Consider the following 23508-nt stretch of genomic DNA (forward strand, 5'->3'; position numbering starts at 1 on the left):
CTAATCTTGAGCTGGTCCAGATGTTACACTTCTGGTGGATTTCTTTGTACTGATGTCCGGACCAGATGAAATAATGTATTTAAGTCATATATTTTGCCTTTAAAATAACAACTTATCTCTCTGGTTATTATTGTTGGAAATATTATTCTAATTGATTGTTCTCTAGTCATTCTGTGCAGCTCTATAGCAAGTGGTTCAAAACGACAGTGTCTGGAGTGGATATTAATAGCTATACCTAAGCTATAATTTGAGGGAAGCTTTCGCAGACCATGTTTCGCCATACTTCTTGATTCACCAACCAAACTTGTAATTAGGCCGGGCTGCACAAATACCAATTTGGGCGTGTAAAACAACCAGTGGGAGTTTGAGGGGAACTCTGATTTTTTGGGTAGAGGTTGGGGGAGGGTGGTGAAATGTGGGGGAGGGAGGTGGGACTGGGGTTGGGGGTTTTATTATTCACAACAGCTGTATTGAGAGGGTGTGGCATCAACAAGAGACAGCCGAGCTAAATTCACGGTGTTATTGCCTAGCCCAAGGGTAGTGAAAAACTAATGACATAGCTCACAGCCATGTTGTGATCCACCCTGTGTGTTCGTAGCTGTCGAGGGGGGAAAATGTGGGCTCATTGCTTTTCTACATCTCCCAAATCTGTTTGTTGAGGGAGTGAAAGCCTTACGGTGTCGCAGAGAGCTGCTGGAGCTCCCATAACATTCCAGTTGTCTTGTCTTGAAGACAGAGAGCCAACACACAGTGGGATTCTTCTGGTCCTATAACCGCCAACGTTTGTTGATCTAGTTGCGGTGCTGACTGGAAGTCAGGCTGTAGTGTCGTGTGGAGAAGTCAGGAATTTTGTTTTAGAGTCAAAATAATTGCCAAACTTCCCCTCACCGCACAAACCCGCTACGTTTTTCCCCAAAATTTCATCACACAAATAAAGAAAGAGCTGATCGTCACTACCCCAAACCACTTCCTTATATACAGTATGTCCCTACTTCCAACCACAATGCCAGGCCCCCTGGGCAGACCTAAGGGACACAGAATGATCAAACATGGCAGAGATTGACATCATACAAGATGACAGGGATATGTGCCACACAGATCTGTGGCAGAGGACCATCTGACAGTCTGTGTACCAGCAAATCTGGGAGAAAGGGGGGAGGGAGGGATGGATGGGTAGGGAGGGTTGGGAGGGTGAAACAGGAGGAGGAGGAGCGAGCCCCAAATGGTGAAGATGAAGAGGAGAATAAGGGTTGTTGTCCCTCGTTGGACTAAAAGTGCTGTGGAAAAAATGTGAGCAGCGGCGCTGGCCCACTGTCAAGGTCAATAGCCTCTTCGGGCAGCATAAGAGAGGACTGTGACATATTTCTTGCTGCTTTTCCCCTGCCTGTTGACCACATCCAGGGAGCTCTGTTTTGCAGAGCCTCAAGAAAGCGGGCATCTGGGTGACACATGGTACAGTGTGTACACCACTGTGTGCATTCCCATGTCGGGTGACTAAATAAGACTTTTTACACAGATTTTCACCTTTGCTATCAGAAGAGGAAAGCATTACTTCCTGCTTATTGCAAAATTGTGTAATTTTGCTGGTTGATTCTGGTTCTGGTTGATTCTGGTTGATTCTGGTGAAAGGTGATCCAACCAACCCAACTGTTGACAGAAACATGTTGTAATCTAAAGGCTGATAGAGCTATTTGACTGGCCCGAACAATATGCAGCTGTAGTTTTTCAGCTGTAGTTCTATTTTTTTATTTTCTATTCTGTATCGAAAATAATCCAGTTGAGAAACCATCCATCAATGTCAACATAGTCAAGGAGGAGAGGTCACAAAATACATTTCAATATACACAAAGTATGAATGAGGCATTATTCTCTGAGACATAAGATATGTGACAAAGAGCAAATTAAGAGAACAACTTGCCTGTGCTGGATGGGAGTGTGTTATATTTAAACCATAAGTGCATATAATCACAGGGTTTGGCTAAATGCACCCTGTTAAGTGCTGATAAACACCTTGGCACACACTGCAGTATAAGTTTTGTCTACCTCTTACTTTCCTGAAGTAATTGACTCAGGAAAGATATTTTAGATATGTTAATAATACTATTTCAGAGGCATGTAAAGTGAGCTGGACTATATTCATGCAGGCTATTTTCTGTATCATCTCCAGCAAGCTTTAAAAATGTACATCTAAGGTTAGTTTGTTTGTTGAATTTTCTTCTATAATCTGTGATCATAAACCATCAACAAATAATGTGATTACATGTCAACAACATGTAATTGAATGTTAATTTGTGTTTGATCGATGAAACGTTCAGGAAACCACATTGTGAAATCCCATTGTGTCATGAAACGGACAAACTGTCCCTCCAAAAGAAGAACTTGTGTTTGTTTCTGTATGTCAACATGTCACTTATCTAAAATGAATGACGACTGCAGGAAGTCACAATGAAAGATTGCCAATTCACTAATCTCTCCCCTGAGGATGGAGCAACACTGTCCTACACTCAAGGGATGGAAAGGTACAATACAATCACCATCATCAATAACATTATCATTCCACATACCACAGAGTTAACCCAAATGCTGTTTCATGATGAGTGTTTGATTTCATTCTGATTGGCAACGCGCTGCAGTTGAACATGATTGTTGTGGTCATGGAAATAGTATTGTAATATTGTTGTTTATTAGTCATCTCCTGCTCCACTCACAAGATAACATCATTTGACTGCTGTACAAAATCAATATATCGCTTGTCATATTCACATTGCAGTTTGTTACTCATTTCCAACTATTTGGTGACACTGAATGATGTACACTACCGTTCAAAAGTTTGGGGTCACTTGGAAATGTCCTTGTTTTTGAAAGAAAAGCAAATTTTTTGTCCATTAAAATAACATCAAATTTATCAGAAATACAATGGAGACATTGGTAATGGTGTAAATGACTGTTGTAGCTGGAAACAGCTTATTTTTAATGGAATATCTACATAGGCATACAGAGGCCCATTACCAGCAACCATCACTCCTGTGTTCCAATGGCACGTTGTGTTAGCTAATCCAAGTTTATCATTTTAAAAGGCTAATTGATCATAAGAAAACCCTTTTGCAATTATGTTAGCACAGCTGAGAACTATTGTGCTGATTAAAAAAGCAATACAACTGGCCTTCTTTAGACTCGTTGAGTATCTGGAGCATCAGCATTTGTGGGTTCGATTACAGGCTCAAAATGGCTAGAAACAAAGAACTTTCTTCTGAAACTCGTCAGTCTATTCTTGTTCTGAGAAATTAAGGCTATTCCATGTGAGAAATTGCCAAGAAACTGAAGATCTCATACAACGCTGTGTACTACTCCCTTCACAGAACAGCGCAAACGGTCTCTTACCAGAATAGAAAGAGGAGTGGGAGGCCCCGGTGCACAACTGAGCAAGAGGACAATTACATTGAGATAAAGAAAGTCCTTGTAACAGGTGAGATAAGAGGAGTGAAAAAAGAGAGAGGGGAGACACACTGATCCTGTCAGCAAAATAGACTGAAACAAGAACATGAAACTTCTCATTCTTCTGGTACTATAATACATAACTTAAGAAAGAATACATAACAGAATACGTAACATAAGAAATTGCTGGTTGATGTTAACACCGGATTCTGATGAAAAACCTAAGACGTCATTTAATCTCAATCAGACTTTTGTTTTATTTTTAATTTCCCTTTGAATTTTAGCTGCTCTTGAGGAGGACGACACGATTGTAGGAGGGTATGAGTGCAGGAAGAACTCTGTTCCCTACCAGGTGTTTCTGTACACAGGGTACAACTTCTGTGGAGGGATCCTCCTCTCTAGTGAATGGGTGCTCTCTGCTGCCCACTGCTACAAATCGTAAGTGCAGACTTCAGAGTTACTATGTGCTAGAGTATTTAAAAAATAATTAAATGTTTTTTTTACACTTTATTTTATTTTATGAACATTCTGGTGGTGTAGGCCTTAAAATCCACATTTAAACTAGAATGGTATGCTTTGCTCTTTGTAATATCATGTTTAACGGTTGAGTCCATTCGGATTTTAGACCACAACTGTTGTAGAACTGTTTGGATGAAATGGGTAAACTTTAACATACTGTCAATGGTGTATTGGAGGCGAAGTCAGGTGCAGGAGAGCAGAGTATAATGAACAGGCGCACTTTTATTAAAGTTCCAAAAAACGAGAGCACTACATAAATCAAACGCGCTCAAAAAAACAGAACATAAAAGTAAAGCACATAAACTAACACCACATAACATGAAACAATTACACACAAAACATGATGGGAAACAGAGGGTTAAATACAAGTAGATTGATTGGGGAAATGAAAACCAGGTGTGTATGGAAACAAGACAAGACAAATGGATATATGAAAAATGGAGCAGTGATGGCTAGAAAGCCGGTGACGTCGATCGCCGAACGCCGCCCGAACAAGGAGAGGAGCCGACTTCGGTGGAAGTCGTGACACATACAGCAAATCCAACAAATCCAACGGAGCCGCAGAAGCGGCAGAAGGAGCGGCCTCCTGGTCAGGCTCCGTAGACGTGCACATCTTCCACCACTCCCGAGTATACTACTCACCAATGTCCAGTCTCTTGACAACAAGGTAGATGAAATTCGAGCAAGGGTTGCCTTCCAGAGAGACATCAGAGATTGTAACATTATCTGTTTCACAGAAACATGGCTCTCTCGGGATATTCTCCATGCATCGCGCCAACAGAGATAAACACCTCTCTGGGAAGTGGAAGGGCGGGGGTGTATGCTTCATGATTAACGACTCATGGTGTAATCATAAGAACATACAGGAACTCAAGTCCTTCTGCTCACCCGACCTAGAATTCCTTACAATCAAATGCCGGCCATATTACCTCCCAAGAGAATTCTTGTCAGTTATTGTCACAGCTGTGTACATTCCCCCTCAAGCAGACACCAAGATGGCCCTCAAGGAACTTCACTGGACTCTATGTAAACTGGAAACCATATATCCTGAGGCTACATTTATTGTAGCTGGGGATTTTAAGACAGTAAATTTGAGAACAAGGCTACCTAAATTCCATCAGCATATTGATTGCACTACGTGCGGGGGTAATACACTCGATCACTGCTACTCTATCTTCCGCGATGCATACAAAGCCCTCCCCAGCCCTCCCTTCGGCAAATCTGACCATGACACCATCTAGCTCCTTCCGTCTTATAGGTAGAAACTCAAACAGGATGTACCAGTGACGAATTTCCGAATTTATGCTTCAAGATTGTTTTGATCACGTGGACTGGGATATGTTCCGGTCAGCCTCAGATAACAACATTGATTTGTACGCTGACTCGGTGAGTGAGTTTATAAAGAAATGCATTGGAGATGTTGTACCCACTGTGACTATTAAAACCTACCCTAACCAAAACCGTGGTTGGATGGCAGCATTTGCGCAAAACTGAAAGCGCGAACCACCGCATTTAACCATGGAAAAAGGTCTGGGAATATGGCTGAATATAAACAGTGTAGTTATTCCCTCCGCAAGGTAATCAAACAAGCAAAATGCCGGTACAGGGACAAAGTGGAGTCGCAATTCAACGGCTCAGACATGAGACGTATGTGGCAAGGTCTACAGGAAATCACGGACTACAAAAAGAAAACCAGCCACGTCACAGAAACCGACATCACACTTCCAGACAAACTAAACACCTTCTTTGCCCGCTTTGAGAAAAATACAGTGCCACCTTCATGGCCCGCTAACAAGGACTGCGCTCCCCCTTCTCCGTGGCCGATGTGAATAAAACATTTAAACGTGTTAATCCTCGCAAGGCTGCTGGCCCAGACGGCATCCCTAGCCGCGTCCTCAGAGCATGAGCAGACCAGCTGGCTGGTGTGTTTACGTAAATATTCAATCTCTTCCTATCCCAGTCTGCTGTCCCCACATGCTTCAAGATGGCCACCATTTTTCCTGTACCCAAGAAGGCAAAGGTAACTGAACTAAATGACTACCGCCCCGTAGCACTCACTTCTGCCATCATGAAGTGCTTTGAGAGACTAGTCAAGGATCATATCATCTCCACTTTACCGGCCACCCTAGGCCCACTTCAGTTTGCATACCGCCCCAACAGGTCCACAGACTATGCAGTCGCCATCACGTTGCACACTGCCCTATCCCATCTGGACAAGAGGAATACCTATGTAAGAATGCTGTTCATTGACTACAGCTCAGCATTCAACACCATAGTACCCTTCAAGCTCATCATCAAGCTTGAGGCCCTGGAATGCTGGGACCGAGAGACTGAAAAACAGCTATCACTAACTCAGAGAGGCTGCTGCCTACATTGAGACCCAAGCACTGGACACTTTAATAAATGGATCACTAGTCACTTTAAACAAAGCCACTTTAATAATGTTTACATATCTTACATTACTCATATCGAATGTATATACTGTATTTTATACCATATATTGCACCTTGCTTATGCCGCTCGGCCATCTCTAATCCATATATTTATATGTACATATTCTGATTCACCCTTTTAGATTTGTGTGTATTAGGTAGTTGTTGGGAAATTGTTAAATTACTTGTTAGATATTACTGCACTGTAGGAACTAGAAGCACAAGCATTTCGCTACACTCGCATTACCATCTGCTAACCATGTGTATGTGACCAATACAATTTTATTTTATTTTTGAATAGATTTTTAGTGCAGGACCCTCCTTCCCCTCCAACAACCACAGTATAATCTCCTTTCTGGCTATAACCCTGCAGGTTGCCATTGGAGGTCTGTCTGGGGGAGCACAACATCAAGGAGCCTGAGAACACTGAGCAGCACATCATGTCTGCCCGGTTCATCCGCCACCCAGACTACAACTCCGGTACCCAGGATAGTGACATCGCGCTGATCAAGCTAAGCCAGCCTGCCACCCTCAACAGCTATGTGAGCCCTGTGGCTCTCCCCACTAAGTGTGGCACTGCTGGAACTATGTGCCAGGTCTCTGGCTGGGGAGCCTTCGTGCCAGCAACGAAGGCTGTGAGTGGAATTTGTGTTTCAAGTTTCAAGTTTTATTAGTCGTATGTATGGGATACACATGTTATACACCATCCAATGAAATGCTTACTTTCAGGTTCCTTCTCGACAATGCAACAACAATAAGAAATAAGAAAATATAATAATACAAACATTTGTGCGTGTGTGTGCGCGCTTGTGTTTGTGTGTATTTGTGCGTGGGTGTTTGTGTGGGTGTGAAAAACAGCTGCGTCTATTACCCCAGGTGACCTACTTGCCCAGTGTGTACAGTACCTGATTAGATATCATGCTGCCTTGGTTAGAAATGGTTAACAGCTGAGGACAACAGCTATTTTAGAGTGTCTTTTAAGAAATCAAGTTTTCCACTTCTGATTTTTTTCAAATGGAAAGTTTTAATGCCTTGTTACATGTCAATCAAATTCAATCAAATGTATTAATAAAGCCCTTTTTACATCAGCCGATGTCACAAAGTGCTATACAGAAACCCAGCCTGAAACCCCAAACAGCAAGCAATAAAGATGTAGAAGCATATGTCTGTGTCTTTTCTTGCTCCCTCTTACTTTCTTTGGTGTTCTGTTCCAGTGAGGTACCCTGACACACTGCAGTATGTGGAGGTCCCCCTTCTGACTGGTAACACCTGCCTGGAAGCCTATTTCTTCCAGATGACTGAGAACATGATCTGTGATCATGGAGGGAGGCAAGGACTCCTGCCAGGTAACTGACAGAATAGACCTGTACTGTACTTCTTCATATTTTACTTTCGTGTTTTCACAGTTTTTACCATGATGCAATCACACTGATCTCTGGTTATATATTTTCTTGTCTCTCTTCATCTTGCTCTGTCACTGAATCTCTCTATCTTGTCCTGTCACTCTGGCTTGTTGCGCTCTCTTTCTTTATCTCTCCCCCCCACCTCTCAGGGTGACTCTCAGGTGCTCCTCTGGTGTGTGATGGGGAGTTGCAGGGTGTGCTCTCAGGAAGAAGCCTGGCGTCTACACCAAAGTCTGCAACTACGTGTCATGGATCCAAAACACCATGGCATCTGGCTAATTAGCAAAGGCTGGTCCTGATGTCATGGAATTAACAATTTGAACTGACAATATCAAATAAAGTGTGTCTGTTTATTGAATGGTTTATCGTGTGGTCTGGGTTGAGTGACATCATAGGGTTGACTTATGAGAGGATTTGAAAAATTCAGATAAGAATTTGAGCTATCGTGAAGGCGCTAGCTTGAGGGTACAAGAGGTAAAAACTGAACACTTGGCTCCCTCTGCTGGCTATACCCTGATCAATCTTAAGCGATAATCAAAAAACATGACCAAATCATGTCTAGCAAAGAGAAGCAAAGAATATATATTCTATTTAGACTATGGTCTTAGTCAGTCTTCCAGTGTGGGAATATTCTCATAATACGGTAGAATACCCAGATTTGCCAAGTCCGCCCACCATCCAAAATACCACACCCTTCACCATGACGTCATAGTCACCAGGCCAAGGGCTCTGTTGGCCCTGTGGCCTGAGGCATCCTATTTGGGTCTGACCTGAGGCGTGTGGATTTGTTCACAACAGTGCCGGTGGCTATGGGTGTGGGCCTTCAACGATCTCGTCATCAGATTTCTATGTCCCTAAAGATGTAGTCAGGGTAAATAAAGTAGAATGGACAGCTAGGCAGTGGTGTAAAGTACTTAAGTAATTTTTTGGATATCTGTACTTTACATTACTATTTTTTAACTATTCAACTTTTACTTTTGTTTCACTACATTCCTAAAGAAAATAAGTTACTTTATCCTCCATACATTTTCCCTGACACCCAAAAGTACTTGTTACATTTTGAATGCTTAGCAGGACAGGAACATAGTCCATTTCAAGCACTTATCAAGAGAACATCCCTGGCCATCCCTTCTGTCTCTGATCTGGCGGACTGACTAAACACAAATGCTTCGTTTGTAAATTATGTCTGAGTGTTGTAGTGTGCCCCTGGCTATCCGTAAATAAAATAAAATCATGCCGGCTTGTTTGCTTAATATGAGGAATTTGAAATTATTTATTATTTTACTTTTGATACTTAAGTATATTTAAAACCAAATACTTTTAGACTTTAACTCAAGTAGTATTTTACCGGGTGACTTGCACTTTTATTTGAGTCATTATTTTCTATTAAGGTACTATATCTTTACTTTTACTCAAGTATGACAATTAGGTACTTTATACACCACTGCAGCTAGGTCTTTCGAGGTCATCGATATTAAACCTGCCAAAATACATATGGTAGTGGTTCTCAAGTTATTTGCTCTCTGAGGCTGTTGGCGTTTCCTGTTGGCGTTTCCTTCCTCCTTCCATGCAAAACCACAAACAAAACCAATATATTTGGGGTCTGCAACCCAAGCAGAGTTAGCGGTGATTAACCATTGGGTCCTGAGTTCCAAACCACCATTTTGGAAACAAGGCAATGTCAAATACTCCCATGGTTTTACTGTAGTATGTTCAGCCTTTTTACCAAGGAATATGCATGACTGAGGCAGTATTATAGTATGTCATGTTTCACTGTCACTGAACCAAAACAAAGACCCTCAGGTTGATCCATGAGATAAGATATGGTCATATGGTCATAAACACTGCTTGATGTGCCCGTTTCTATGCAACATTCATGTGTGGTGGTGGATATACATTTGTTAGCCTTGTGACTGACATTGCCTGACAATGTTCAGTACCAGAGAAAGGATGCGGGGTTATTATAGTGCCACCAGAGGGCATCCTTCAACTTCTTGACAGATCAGGGCAGTGACTGGTCAGGGACAAGGTAGTTGTGATGCAATATTCCTCAATGGAAATGTATGGTGGAGATGAGAGTAGTGATATTTCCCACACTTTTAGTTGATCTTGTATAAGGGGTTTGTGCCATATGTGAATTGTGCTGTTATGTATTTATTGTCGAATCCAAATGCCACAAGTTCCCTATGGGAAAAATTTTGTAGGATATTCTATTTTATTGTACTCTATTCTATTCAATAGTCAAGTGAATAATATCTAAATGCCTGTATTCAAACAAATTAACTGTAAATAAGTAGCCTACAATTGATCAAGATCAATCTTTTTTTTGTCGACAACACAAACAGATAGCGTAAAACAAAATAAGAGTTTAATTTTCAGGATTACTGTGGTCATTATGGAGGTTTACTCTGTATTAGATCCATTTTACAAAAGGTATATATTTGACAGCGCGACATATTTCAGTCAAAATTGTAATGATTAGAAATGTACAAAATGGTGCATTCCTGAATGAAATCCAACATACGGATTTTCCTATAAAATGGACGCACATAACTAATTTTACTGGAGTAAATCTAATCCCTGTTGATTTATATTTGGCGAATTCACTATGGACCTATTTTCTACTTTGACGCAGCACGTGCTGACTCACAAGCCCAGTATTAAGGGCGTTACACCTATGATGGTTTGCTTTGGGCCACTGTATGTGCGCTCACATCTGGCAGCATCTGGAGTAAGCGTGTTTCTCAAGTTTATAAAGTAATCCAACTTCACGCAAATTGCCAGAGTAGAGAGAGAGTAGGAGACAGAGAGGAAGGGGCATTTCCAGAGTGGAGTAATTTGGCACCAAAGGCAGGTAAGGCTATACATTTTAAATTGAAATGTTTTTTATTTATTTTTTACCATTAGAAATACATTTTCGTTTTGCGGTACATTGTCTACGTCACAAAGAAACAAGGTAACTTCTTGATGACATATTTGGAAGATTGATGGGTCAAATAAAAACAAATATATATATATTTTTTCATGATAACGCTTTTGTGGTAGGATGTCTTTGGTATTTATAGTTATCTGGAACTTACTTGACATAATGATGCCCAACAATTGTTTTGTATCTTATAATAAGCAATACTAAAGGTTAAAATCAAAATCAAATACATTTTGTAGACCCGTATTGTTGACATAATAATACTTGAAATAATGATTAGCCTTTTTCAATCAATTCACTTAATTCAATAGATGAAATCTAATCTTTCATTTAGCCTATTTGTTCATGTTTCAATGTATTTATCTTCAATGTTCATCTTCATTGATTGACAACAGGTATCTAAAGGGGGAAAAAATGGAACTGAAACCGTTACTAAGGCGAGTGGGCTCGATAGTCCGTGCCATCCTGACATTCCTCTTTGCCCTGGTGGTGCTGGGGGTGATGGTGTGGGCCTACGTCCAGGGCTTCCAGCTGGCCACCTCCCCGTACGGCATCATCTCCTTTGGCTTCTATGGCCTCCTGCTGGGGCTCCACGTCCTGGTCCAGAGCTTTTTCGCCTTCGTGGAGCACCGCCGCATGAGGGACCGAAGCAAGGCCTGCACATTCACCAAGACCATCGGTTTCACTATCTCAGCCTACCAGGAGGACCCAGAATACCTGCGCGAGTGCCTCAACTCCATTCGGGCCCTCAAGTACCCTCCAGAGCTGCTGCGGGTCATCATGGTGGTGGATGGGAACTCAGAGGACGACCTCTACATGCTGGAGATGTTCAGGGAGGTGTTTGCAGACCAGGACCCTGGCTGTTACGTGTGGAGGAATAACTACCACACGTGGGACCCCACCCAGACCCAGGAGGGGGGCATCCTCGAGGTGATAGGCCCCGCCGGGGATGCTAGTTATGGGCTGGGAGAGGACCCCCAGAGGAGGGAGGTGGAGGATCTGATCAACAGCAGGAGGTGTGTGTGCATCATGCAGAAGTGGGGTGGAAAGAGGGAGGTGATGTACACAGCGTTCAAGGCACTGGGACTGTCGGTGGACTACATACAGGTGAGGAGTTTACTTACATCTCTTTGTTTGGCTCTTGAGATTAGGGAAATACTGTATTTAATCTCGCTCTCTCTCTCTCCTCCAGGTGTGTGACTCTGACACCAAGCTAGACCCCCTGGCTACGGTGGAGCTGTGTAAGGTTCTGGAGAGCAACCAGAAGTACGGGGCGGTGGGAGGAGACGTGATGATCCTCAACCTCAAGGAGTCCTACATCAGCTTCATGAGCAGCCTGCGCTACTGGATGGCGTTCAACATTGAGAGGTCCTGCCAGTCCTTCTTCAACTGTGTCTCCTGCATCAGCGGCCCATTGGGTAAGGAAATTACACTTTCCTGTGACCGCGATAAACATAGTCATAACCTTGCTTTTCTTCTTTATGTTACTGGTAGTCATGTAATATTACTATGTTATTTGTATTCATTAACATAACTAGTGATACAATTTGAATGTACATGCATGTAAACTGCAGTACTATAACATAGATTTGGTTTCATCCTCAGGTCTGTACAGGAATGACCTCCTCCAGCAGTTCTTAGAGTCCTGGTACAACCAGAAGTTCCTGGGGACTCACTGCACATTTGGGGATGACAGACATCTCACCAACCGCATGCTCAGCATGGGCTATGCCACCAAGTGAGTATACATTTCTTCACAAATACTCCTCATACGCAAAAAAACTGAAACACAACACTTTACTGGAGATAATAATAGACTCATTCATCATCATCCATCCTCTGCTCTCAGATACACGGCCCGCTCCAAGTGCTACACGGAGACGCCAGGCCAGTTCCTCCGGTGGCTCAACCAGCAGACACGCTGGACCAAGTCTTACTTTCGCGAGTGGCTCTACAACGCCATGTGGTGGCACAAGCACCACCTGTGGATGACCTACGAGTCCATCGTCTCTGGTGTCTTCCCCTTCTTCGTCACGGCCACCATCATCCAGCTGTTCTGGACAGGCACCCTGTGGGACATCCTCTGGGTCCTCTGCTGCATCCAGCTCATCGGCCTGATCAAGGCGGCCTATGCCTGCATCCTGCGCCGCGACCTGGTCATGGTGTTCATGTCCCTCTACTCTGCCCTCTACATGACCAGCCTGCTGCCTGCCAAGTACTTTGCCATCATCACCATGAACAAGAGCAGCTGGGGCACGTCGGGCCGCCGCAAGATGGTTGGGAACTACATCCCCCTGCTGCCTCTGTCGGTGTGGGCGGCCATCTTGCTGGGCGGGTCCTGCTACACCATCTACAAGGAGAGCCAAAAGGGCTGGTTCATGCCGGCTAAGGTACTAGAGACCAGGTTTCTGATCTACGGCTGTGTGGCGTACGTCTGCTACTGGTTCCTCATGATCTTCCTCTACTGGGTGTGGTTCCGCAGGCTGTGTAGGAAACGGTCCCAAAGTTATGACGTTAGCATATAGGGACAGTTTCTATACAAGAGAAAAAAGACTGGATATTTAGTATTTATTTAATGTTTTGTACATCAAAGATTTTTCATTCATTTATTTAATCTTGTGCTACAGTAGCTGTTTGTGAACAGATAACCTTTATACAGCTGTTAAATCAACTGAACCATAGAATATATAAATGTATATAATGTACTGTATATGAGAACAATTACCTAGACTCTGGGAAGCTTCATCTAGAATAGTGTCAAAGATGAGAATATATTGTTGATAACTACAGTTTGCCGTGCTACTGAAGATGGAGAAAGGAGTTGTTAGTTGTTAAGTGAGTGAATATTTGACATTCAGTTGTCTTTACACATACTTTATAACTGAAACTGCATATGGAAGCAATATAGTATACCTCTCAGGAGTCCTCTCAGCAGTTGATGATAAGACTAATAATCTATTCTAGATGGCCCTTGATTTGCTGTTGCTTATTTCTACTGACTGCCTAACAAACGAAGTGTTACATTTATTTAATATAAGGATTTGTAATCTCTCTTGAGCACAACATGATTGAACTGTTATTAGATCACGCTGTATGTGACTTGATATGTGCCTTACAGAACAAAATACCATATCAGACATAGTAGCTTTTCTTTGTTTTTAAATATACTTCTCTCAATAATGCACTGGAAATTGGACTGGATTTTAATCAGAGTTTTCTTTTAAACATTACCTTGGAAGAAAACTAGCAAAATGTCTTGTGGTTCTAAGTGAAAATATTTATTTCAGTGTAAATAATAGTGACAGACTCCGTAGGAAGACAATTAGACAATCATACATGTGATATCCACTCCCAGGGATGCTTTGTGAAGCCCTGTGAGATAGACGGACAATGGTTCTGCTGTCATGTTGAGTATAAACATGAGAGATGCACCTGGCTCGGTTTGAACTGAACTGACTGAGCACATCGGTATAGATTGTTTATGCACATTTTTCATTGTATGTGATGATTTCCTCTGTCATATTACTTTGCAAATGTGAATGAATGTATGTATGTTTTGGGATTTTGATAAAAATGAGAAAATAAAAATTAAGTATTTTATGAAAAGAATGAAGTACAGTAGCCTACTGTTGATTTATTGAGGAGGGATTGTTTTGGCTACCACACCCATCTCTCAATGATCCTATCAATCTAGGATATTGAAATCGGTGTCTTAATGGTTGCTTCATCTGACTCCACTGTCAATGCTAACTATACCCCTGATTTCCCTGACAGTTGATGGGTAAGGTAACCATTGTGGTCAGAAGGGAAGAAAAATAGTAATTCCAATGATTTTTATAACCCATAATCTACCATCCTTTGCTGTAGCCCCTAATACTGGCCCCTAGCTTGCAATGGAAGGTCTGCATGATGTACTATCCACAAATGGTTCTGTTGACTGTAGGAAAAACGTGACATTTCCATTGAACAACACATGATAATCTGAAAAATTAGAGGTTCTGTTAGAGACATCTATCATCAGGAGGGTCATCGTTGCTCATCAAGAGGTATAATTACTGATGTAGAGTCAACATTTCTGACCTCTCAGGGCAGTTAGAGGGCCAGTTGCTTTGCATTGGTTTCATTTGACTGGTGGAGGGAGGAGAGACTTTTTTGCTGTTTTTGTACCATACAAACTTTTTATGACAGGTCTGGGTGGATGGAAGTTCTAAAAGAGTCTGAAAACTGCAATATACAGTTAATTATTGTATATATGAATGAAGTGACACCCATTTGTTTTTAACACTTATGTAACACTAACGGAGTGTTAAAGAGTCTGTCTTGCAGAGAAAATATTAGCTGTGTGAATCACCATTCTGGGGGCAGTAGGTAGCCTTAGTAGGTAGTGTTGGGCCAGTAACCGAAAGGTCGCTGGTTTGAGTCCCCGAGCCGGCAAGGTTGAAACATCTGGTGTTCTGCCCTTGAGCAAGGCAGTTAACCCCCAACAGCAACTGGTGACGTGGACGTCAATTAAGGAAGTCCCGCGCACCTCTCTGATTTAGAGGGTTTGGGTTAAATGTGGAAGACAAATTTCGGTTGAATACATTCAGTTGTGCAGCTGACTAGGTATCCCCTTTCCCTATCATGATAAACTGAACAAACTTGTCAGAGCTAACTTTAAAGATCATAAGCAATTCTATAAGCGAATACCTTGTGACGTTCTCAAAATGTTAATAAAGCAATAAAAGATATATTGCTCTGACAATGATGAATGTTCTTGACTGATTAGAGGTCTTCCATTTATAGATGTGCAACAGACTGAAATGAACACGACAACAGCTTTATCAACTGGTTAAATGAACACTACAACAGCTTTATCAACTGGTTAAATGAACACTACAACAGCTTTATCAACTGGTTAAATGAACACTACAACAGCTTTATCAACTGGTTAAATTAACACAACAACAGCTTTATCAACTGATTAAATGAACACTACAACAGCTTTATCAACTGGTTAAACGAACACTACAACAGCTTTATCAACTGGTTAAATGAACACTACAACAGCATTATGAACTGGTTAAATGAACACTACAACAGCTTTATCAACTGGTTAGATGAACACAACAACAGCTTTATCAACTGGTTAAATGAACACGACAACAGCATTATCAACTGGTTAAATGAACACTACAACAGCTTTATCAACTGGTTAAATGAACACTACAACAGCTTTATCAACTGGTTAAATGAACACGACAACAGCTTTATCAACTGGTTAAATGAACACTACAACAGCTTTATCAACTGGTTAGATGAACACAACAACAGCTTTATCAACTGGTTAAATGAACACGACAACAGCTTTATCAACTGGTTAAATGAACACTACAACAGCTTTATCAACTGGTTAAATTAACACAACAACAGCTTTATCAACAGACTGAAATGAACACGACAACAGCTTTATCAACTGGTTAAATGAACACTACAACAGCTTTATCAACTGGTTAAATGAACACTACAACAGCTTTATCAACTGGTTAAATGAACACTACAACAGCTTTATCAACTGGTTAAATGAACACGACAACAGCATTATTAACTGGTTAAATGAACACTACAACAGCTTTATCAACTGGTTAAATGAACACTACAACAGCTTTATCAACTGGTTAAATGAACACGACAACAGCTTTATCAACTGGTTAAATGAACACGACAACAGCATTATCAACTGGTTAAATGAACACTACAACAGCTTTATCAACTGGTTAAATGAACACGACAACAGCTTTATCAACTGGTTAAATGAACACTACAACAGCATTATCAACTGGTTAAATGAACACTACAACAGCTTTATCAACTGGTTAAATGAACACGACAACAGCATTATCAACTGGTTAAATGAACACTACAACAGCTTTATCAACTGGTTAAATGAACACTACAACAGCTTTATAAACTGGTTAAATGAACACTACAACAGCATTATCAACTGGTTAAATGAACACTACAACAGCTTTATCAACTGGTTAAATGAACACTACAACAGCTTTATAAACTGGTTAAATGAACACTACAACAGCATTATCAACTGGTTAAATGAACACTACAACAGCTTTATCAACTGGTTAAATGAACACTACAACAGCTTTATAAACTGGTTAAATGAACACTACAACAGCATTATCAACTGGTTAAATGAACACTACAACAGCTTTATCAACTGGTTAAATGAACACGACAACAGCTTTATCAACTGGTTAAATGAACACTACAACAGCATTATCAACTGGTTAAATGAACACGACAACAGCATTATCAACTGGTTAAATGAACACTACAACAGCTTTATCAACTGGTTAAATGAACACGACAACAGCTTTATCAACTGGTTAAATGAACACTACAACAGCATTATCAACTGGTTAAATGAACACGACAACAGCTTTATCAACTGGTTAAATGAACACTACAACAGCATTATCAACTGGTTAAATGAACATTACAACAGCTTTATCAACTGGTGAAATGAACACTACAACAGCATTATCAACTGGTTAAATGAACACGACAACAGCTTTATCAACTGGTTAAATGAACACTACAACAGCTTTATCAACTGGTTAAATGAACACTACAACAGCTTTATCAACTGGTTAAATCAACACTACAACAGCTTTATCAACTGGTTAAATGAACACGACAACAGCTTTATCAACTGGTTAAATGAACACTACAACAGCTTTATCAACTGGTTAAATCAACACTACAACAGCTTTATCAACTGGTTAAATGAACACGACAACAGCTTTATCAACTGGTTAAATGAACACTACAACAGCTTTATCAACTGGTTAAATGAACACTACAACCGCTTTATCAACTGGTTAAATGAACACTACAACAGCTTTATCAACTGGTTAAATGAACACTACAACAGCTTTATCAACTGGTTAAATTAACACAACAACAGCTTTATCAACTGGTTAAATGAACACTACAACAGCTTTATCAACTGGTTAAATTAACACAACAACAGCTTTATCAACTGGTTAAATGAACACTACAACAGCTTTATCAACTGGTTAAATGACCACAACAACAGCATTATCAACTGGTTAAATGAACACGACAACAGCTTTATCAACTGGTTAAATGAACACTACAACAGCTTTATCAACTGGTTAAATGAACACTACAACAGCTTTATCAACTGGTTAAATGAACACTACAACAGCTTTATCAACTGGTTAAATGAACACTACAACAGCATTATCAACTGGTTAAATGACCACGACCAACAGCATTATCAACTGGTTAAATTAACACAACAACAGCATTATCAACTGGTTAAATGAACACAACAACAGCATTATCAACTGGTTAAATGAACACTTCAACAGCATTATCAACTGGTTAAATGACCACGACAACAGCTTTATCAACTGGTTAAATGAACACAACAACAGCATTATCAACTGGTTAAATGAACACAACAACAGCATTATCAACTGGTTAAATGAACACTACAACAGCATTATCAACTGGTTAAATGAACACGACAACAGCATTATCAACTGGTTAAATGAACACAACAACAGCATTATCAACTGGTTAAATGAACACTTCAACAGCATTATCAACTGGTTAAATGACCACGACAACAGCTTTATCAACTGGTTAAATGAACACTACAACAGCATTATCAACTGGTTAAATGAACACAACAACAGCATTATCAACTGGTTAAATGAATACTACAACAGCTTTATCAACTGGTTAAATGAACACTACAACAGCATTATCAACTGGTTAAATGAACACAACAGCAGCATTATCAACTGGTTAAATGAAAACTACAACAACATTATCAACTGGTTAAATGAACACTACAACAGCTTTATCAACTGGTTAAATGAACACTACAACAGCATTATCAACTGGTTAAATGAACACGACAACAGCATTATCAACTGGTTAAATGAACACTACAACAGCTTTATCAACTGGTTAAATGAACACTACAACAGCTTTATCAACTGGTTAAATGAACACTACAACAGCTTTATCAACTGGTTAAATGAACACGACAACAGCATTATTAACTGGTTAAATGAACACTACAACAGCATTATCAACTGGTTAAATGAACACTACAACAGCTTTATCAACTGGTTAAATGAACACGACAACAGCTTTATCAACTGGTTAAATGAACACTACAACAGCATTATCAACTGGTTAAATGAACACGACAACAGCATTATCAACTGGTTAAATGAACACTACAACAGCTTTATCAACTGGTTAAATGAACACGACAACAGCTTTATCAACTGGTTAAATGAACACTACAACAGCATTATCAACTGGTTAAATGAACACGACAACAGCTTTATCAACTGGTTAAATGAACACTACAACAGCATTATCAACTGGTTAAATGAACATTACAACAGCTTTATCAACTGGTGAAATGAACACTACAACAGCATTATCAACTGGTTAAATGAACACGACAACAGCTTTATCAACTGGTTAAATGAACACTACAACAGCTTTATCAACTGGTTAAATGAACACTACAACAGCTTTATCAACTGGTTAAATCAACACTACAACAGCTTTATCAACTGGTTAAATGAACACGACAACAGCTTTATCAACTGGTTAAATGAACACTACAACAGCTTTATCAACTGGTTAAATCAACACTACAACAGCTTTATCAACTGGTTAAATGAACACGACAACAGCTTTATCAACTGGTTAAATGAACACTACAACAGCTTTATCAACTGGTTAAATGAACACTACAACCGCTTTATCAACTGGTTAAATGAACACTACAACAGCTTTATCAACTGGTTAAATGAACACTACAACAGCTTTATCAACTGGTTAAATTAACACAACAACAGCTTTATCAACTGGTTAAATGAACACTACAACAGCTTTATCAACTGGTTAAATTAACACAACAACAGCTTTATCAACTGGTTAAATGAACACTACAACAGCTTTATCAACTGGTTAAATGACCACAACAACAGCATTATCAACTGGTTAAATGAACACGACAACAGCTTTATCAACTGGTTAAATGAACACTACAACAGCTTTATCAACTGGTTAAATGAACACTACAACAGCTTTATCAACTGGTTAAATGAACACTACAACAGCTTTATCAACTGGTTAAATGAACACTACAACAGCATTATCAACTGGTTAAATGACCACGACAACAGCTTTATCAACTGGTTAAATTAACACAACAACAGTATTATCAACTGGTTAGATGAACACAACAACAGCATTATCAACTGGTTAAATGAACACTTCAACAGCATTATCAACTGGTTAAATGACCACGACAACAGCTTTATCAACTGGTTAAATGAACACAACAACAGCATTATCAACTGGTTAGATGAACACAACAACAGCATTATCAACTGGTTAAATGAACACTTCAACAGCATTATCAACTGGTTAAATGACCACGACAACAGCTTTATCAACTGGTTAAATTAACACAACAACAGTATTATCAACTGGTTAAATGAACACTTCAACAGCATTATCAACTGGTTAAATGACCACGACAACAGCTTTATCAACTGGTTAAATGAACACTACAACAGCATTATCAACTGGTTAAATGAACACAACAACAGCATTATCAACTGGTTAAATGAATACTACAACAGCTTTATCAACTGGTTAAATGAACACTACAACAGCATTATCAACTGGTTAAATGAACACAACAGCAGCATTATCAACTGGTTAAATGAAAACTACAACAACATTATCAACTGGTTAAATGAACACTACAACAGCTTTATCAACTGGTTAAATGAACACTACAACAGCATTATCAACTGGTTAAATGAACACGACAACAGCATTATCAACTGGTTAAATGAACACTACAACAGCTTTATCAACTGGTTAAATGAACACTACAACAGCTTTATCAACTGGTTAAATGAACACTACAACAGCTTTATCAACTGGTTAAATGAACACGACAACAGCATTATTAACTGGTTAAATGAACACTACAACAGCTTTATCAACTGGTTAAATGAACACTACAACAGCTTTATCAACTGGTTAAATGAACACTACAACAGCTTTATAAACTGGTTAAATGAACACTACAACAGCATTATCAACTGGTTAAATGAACACTACAACAGCTTTATCAACTGGTTAAATGAACACGACAACAGCTTTATCAACTGGTTAAATGAACACTACAACAGCATTATCAACTGGTTAAATGAACACGACAACAGCATTATCAACTGGTTAAATGAACACTACAACAGCTTTATCAACTGGTTAAATGAACACGACAACAGCTTTATCAACTGGTTAAATGAACACTACAACAGCATTATCAACTGGTTAAATGAACACGACAACAGCTTTATCAACTGGTTAAATGAACACTACAACAGCATTATCAACTGGTTAAATGAACATTACAACAGCTTTATCAACTGGTGAAATGAACACTACAACAGCATTATCAACTGGTTAAATGAACACGACAACAGCTTTATCAACTGGTTAAATGAACACTACAACAGCTTTATCAACTGGTTAAATGAACACTACAACAGCTTTATCAACTGGTTAAATCAACACTACAACAGCTTTATCAACTGGTTAAATGAACACGACAACAGTTTTATCAACTGGTTAAATGAACACTACAACAGCTTTATCAACTGGTTAAATCAACACTACAACAGCTTTATCAACTGGTTAAATGAACACGACAACAGCTTTATCAACTGGTTAAATGAACACTACAACAGCTTTATCAACTGGTTAAATGAACACTACAACCGCTTTATCAACTGGTTAAATGAACGCTACAACAGCTTTATCAACTGGTTAAATGAACACTACAACAGCTTTATCAACTGGTTAAATTAACACAACAACAGCTTTATCAACTGGTTAAATGAACACTACAACAGCTTTATCAACTGGTTAAATTAACACAACAACAGCTTTATCAACTGGTTAAATGAACACTACAACAGCTTTATCAACTGGTTAAATGAACACAACAACAGCATTATCAACTGGTTAAATGAACACGACAACAGCTTTATCAACTGGTTAAATGAACACTACAACAGCTTTATCAACTGGTTAAATGAACACTACAACAGCTTTATCAACTGGTTAAATGAACACTACAACAGCTTTATCAACTGGTTAAATGAACACTACAACAGCTTTATCAACTGGTTAAATGAACACAACAACAGCATTATCAACTGGTTAGATGAACACAACAACAGCATTATCAACTGGTTAAATGAACACTTCAACAGCATTATCAACTGGTTAAATGACCACGACAACAGCTTTATCAACTGGTTAAATTAACACAACAACAGCATTATCAACTGGTTAAATGAACACTTCAACAGCATTATCAACTGGTTAAATGACCACGACAACAGCTTTATCAACTGGTTAAATGAACACTACAACAGCATTATCAACTGGTTAAATGAACACAACAACAGCATTATCAACTGGTTAAATGAATACTACAACAGCTTTATCAACTGGTTAAATGAACACTACAACAGCATTATCAACTGGTTAAATGAACACAACAGCAGCATTATCAACTGGTTAAATGAACACGACAACAGCTTTATCAACTGGTTAAATGAACACTACAACAGCTTTATCAACTGGTTAAATGAACACTACAACCGCTTTATCAACTGGTTAAATGAACACTACAACAGCTTTATCAACTGGTTAAATGAACACTACAACAGCTTTATCAACTGGTTAAATTAACACAACAACAGCTTTATCAACTGGTTAAATGAACACTACAACAGCTTTATCAACTGGTTAAATTAACACAACAACAGCTTTATCAACTGGTTAAATGAACACTACAACAGCTTTATCAACTGGTTAAATGAACACAACAACAGCATTATCAACTGGTTAAATGAACACGACAACAGCTTTATCAACTGGTTAAATGAACACTACAACAGCTTTATCAACTGGTTAAATGAACACTACAACAGCTTTATCAACTGGTTAAATGAACACTACAACAGCTTTATCAACTGGTTAAATGAACACAACAACAGCATTATCAACTGGTTAGATGAACACAACAACAGCATTATCAACTGGTTAAATGAACACTTCAACAGCATTATCAACTGGTTAAATGACCACGACAACAGCTTTATCAACTGGTTAAATTAACACAACAACAGCATTATCAACTGGTTAAATGCAACAGCTTCAACGACAGCATTATCAACTGGTTAAATATGCAACCATCAGACAACAGCTTTATCAACTGGTTAAATGAACACTACAACAGCATTATCAACTGGTTAAATGAACACAACAACAGCATTATCAACTGGTTAAATGAATACTACAACAGCTTTATCAACTGGTTAAATGAACACTACAACAGCATTATCAACTGGTTAAATGAACACAACAGCAGCATTATCAACTGGTTAAATGAAAACTACAACAACATTATCAACTGGTTAAATGAACACTACAACAGCTTTATCAACTGGTTAAATGAACACTACAACAGCATTATCAACTGGTTAAATGAACACGACAACAGCATTATCAACTGGTTAAATGAACACTACAACAGCTTTATCAACTGGTTAAATGAACACTACAACAGCTTTATCAACTGGTTAAATGAACACTACAACAGCTTTATCAACTGGTTAAATGAACACGACAACAGCATTATTAA

General features: G+C 39.4%; 2 protein-coding genes across 3 annotated transcripts; both read left to right on the plus strand.

Annotated features, from left to right (window-relative positions):
* The first annotated feature begins 1215 nt into the window (after positions 1-1215).
* Positions 1216-8866, plus strand: LOC139572402 (trypsin-1-like). 2 transcript variants are annotated; one of them, XM_071395162.1, is made up of 6 exons: positions 1216-2519; positions 3360-3466; positions 3720-3873; positions 6760-7021; positions 7601-7732; positions 7939-8866. In XM_071395162.1, exons 1-5 carry the CDS (start codon positions 2446-2448, stop codon positions 7601-7603), a joined length of 600 nt encoding a protein of 199 aa, XP_071251263.1. In that variant the 5' UTR covers positions 1216-2445; the 3' UTR covers positions 7604-7732; positions 7939-8866. The 2 variants fall into 2 exon arrangements, with proteins under 2 accessions (XP_071251263.1, XP_071251262.1); XM_071395161.1 differs by lacking the exons at positions 7601-7732; positions 7939-8866 and having other exon boundaries at positions 6760-7570.
* A 1649-nt stretch (positions 8867-10515) lies between these two features.
* On the plus strand, positions 10516-14328 carry LOC139572386 (hyaluronan synthase 1-like). Its single transcript, XM_071395131.1, has 5 exons — positions 10516-10643; positions 11111-11822; positions 11908-12133; positions 12321-12453; positions 12565-14328. Exons 2-5 carry the CDS (start codon positions 11130-11132, stop codon positions 13238-13240), a joined length of 1728 nt encoding a protein of 575 aa, XP_071251232.1. The 5' UTR covers positions 10516-10643; positions 11111-11129; the 3' UTR covers positions 13241-14328.
* Positions 14329-23508: the final 9180 nt, after the last annotated feature.

The sequence above is a fragment of the Salvelinus alpinus genome, chromosome 4 (genome assembly GCF_045679555.1).
Source record: "Salvelinus alpinus chromosome 4, SLU_Salpinus.1, whole genome shotgun sequence".
Taxonomy (NCBI): Eukaryota; Metazoa; Chordata; class Actinopteri; order Salmoniformes; family Salmonidae; genus Salvelinus; species Salvelinus alpinus.

Excerpts from the sequence above, each read along its gene's own strand:
- LOC139572402 (XM_071395161.1), top strand. The coding sequence starts at position 2,446 with ATGAAAGATTGCCAATTCACTAATCTCTCCCCTGAGGATGGAGCAACA. Across the intron at positions 2,520-3,359 it reads TACACTCAAGGGATGGAAAG|AACAGCGCAAACGGTCTCTT; the intron begins GTACAATACAAT and ends CTCCCTTCACAG. Across the intron at positions 3,874-6,759 it reads GCTGCCCACTGCTACAAATC|GTTGCCATTGGAGGTCTGTC; the intron begins GTAAGTGCAGAC and ends ATAACCCTGCAG.
- LOC139572386 (XM_071395131.1), top strand. The coding sequence starts at position 11,130 with ATGGAACTGAAACCGTTACTAAGGCGAGTGGGCTCGATAGTCCGTGCC. Across the intron at positions 12,134-12,320 it reads CTGCATCAGCGGCCCATTGG|GTCTGTACAGGAATGACCTC; the intron begins GTAAGGAAATTA and ends TTTCATCCTCAG. Across the intron at positions 12,454-12,564 it reads AGCATGGGCTATGCCACCAA|ATACACGGCCCGCTCCAAGT; the intron begins GTGAGTATACAT and ends CTCTGCTCTCAG.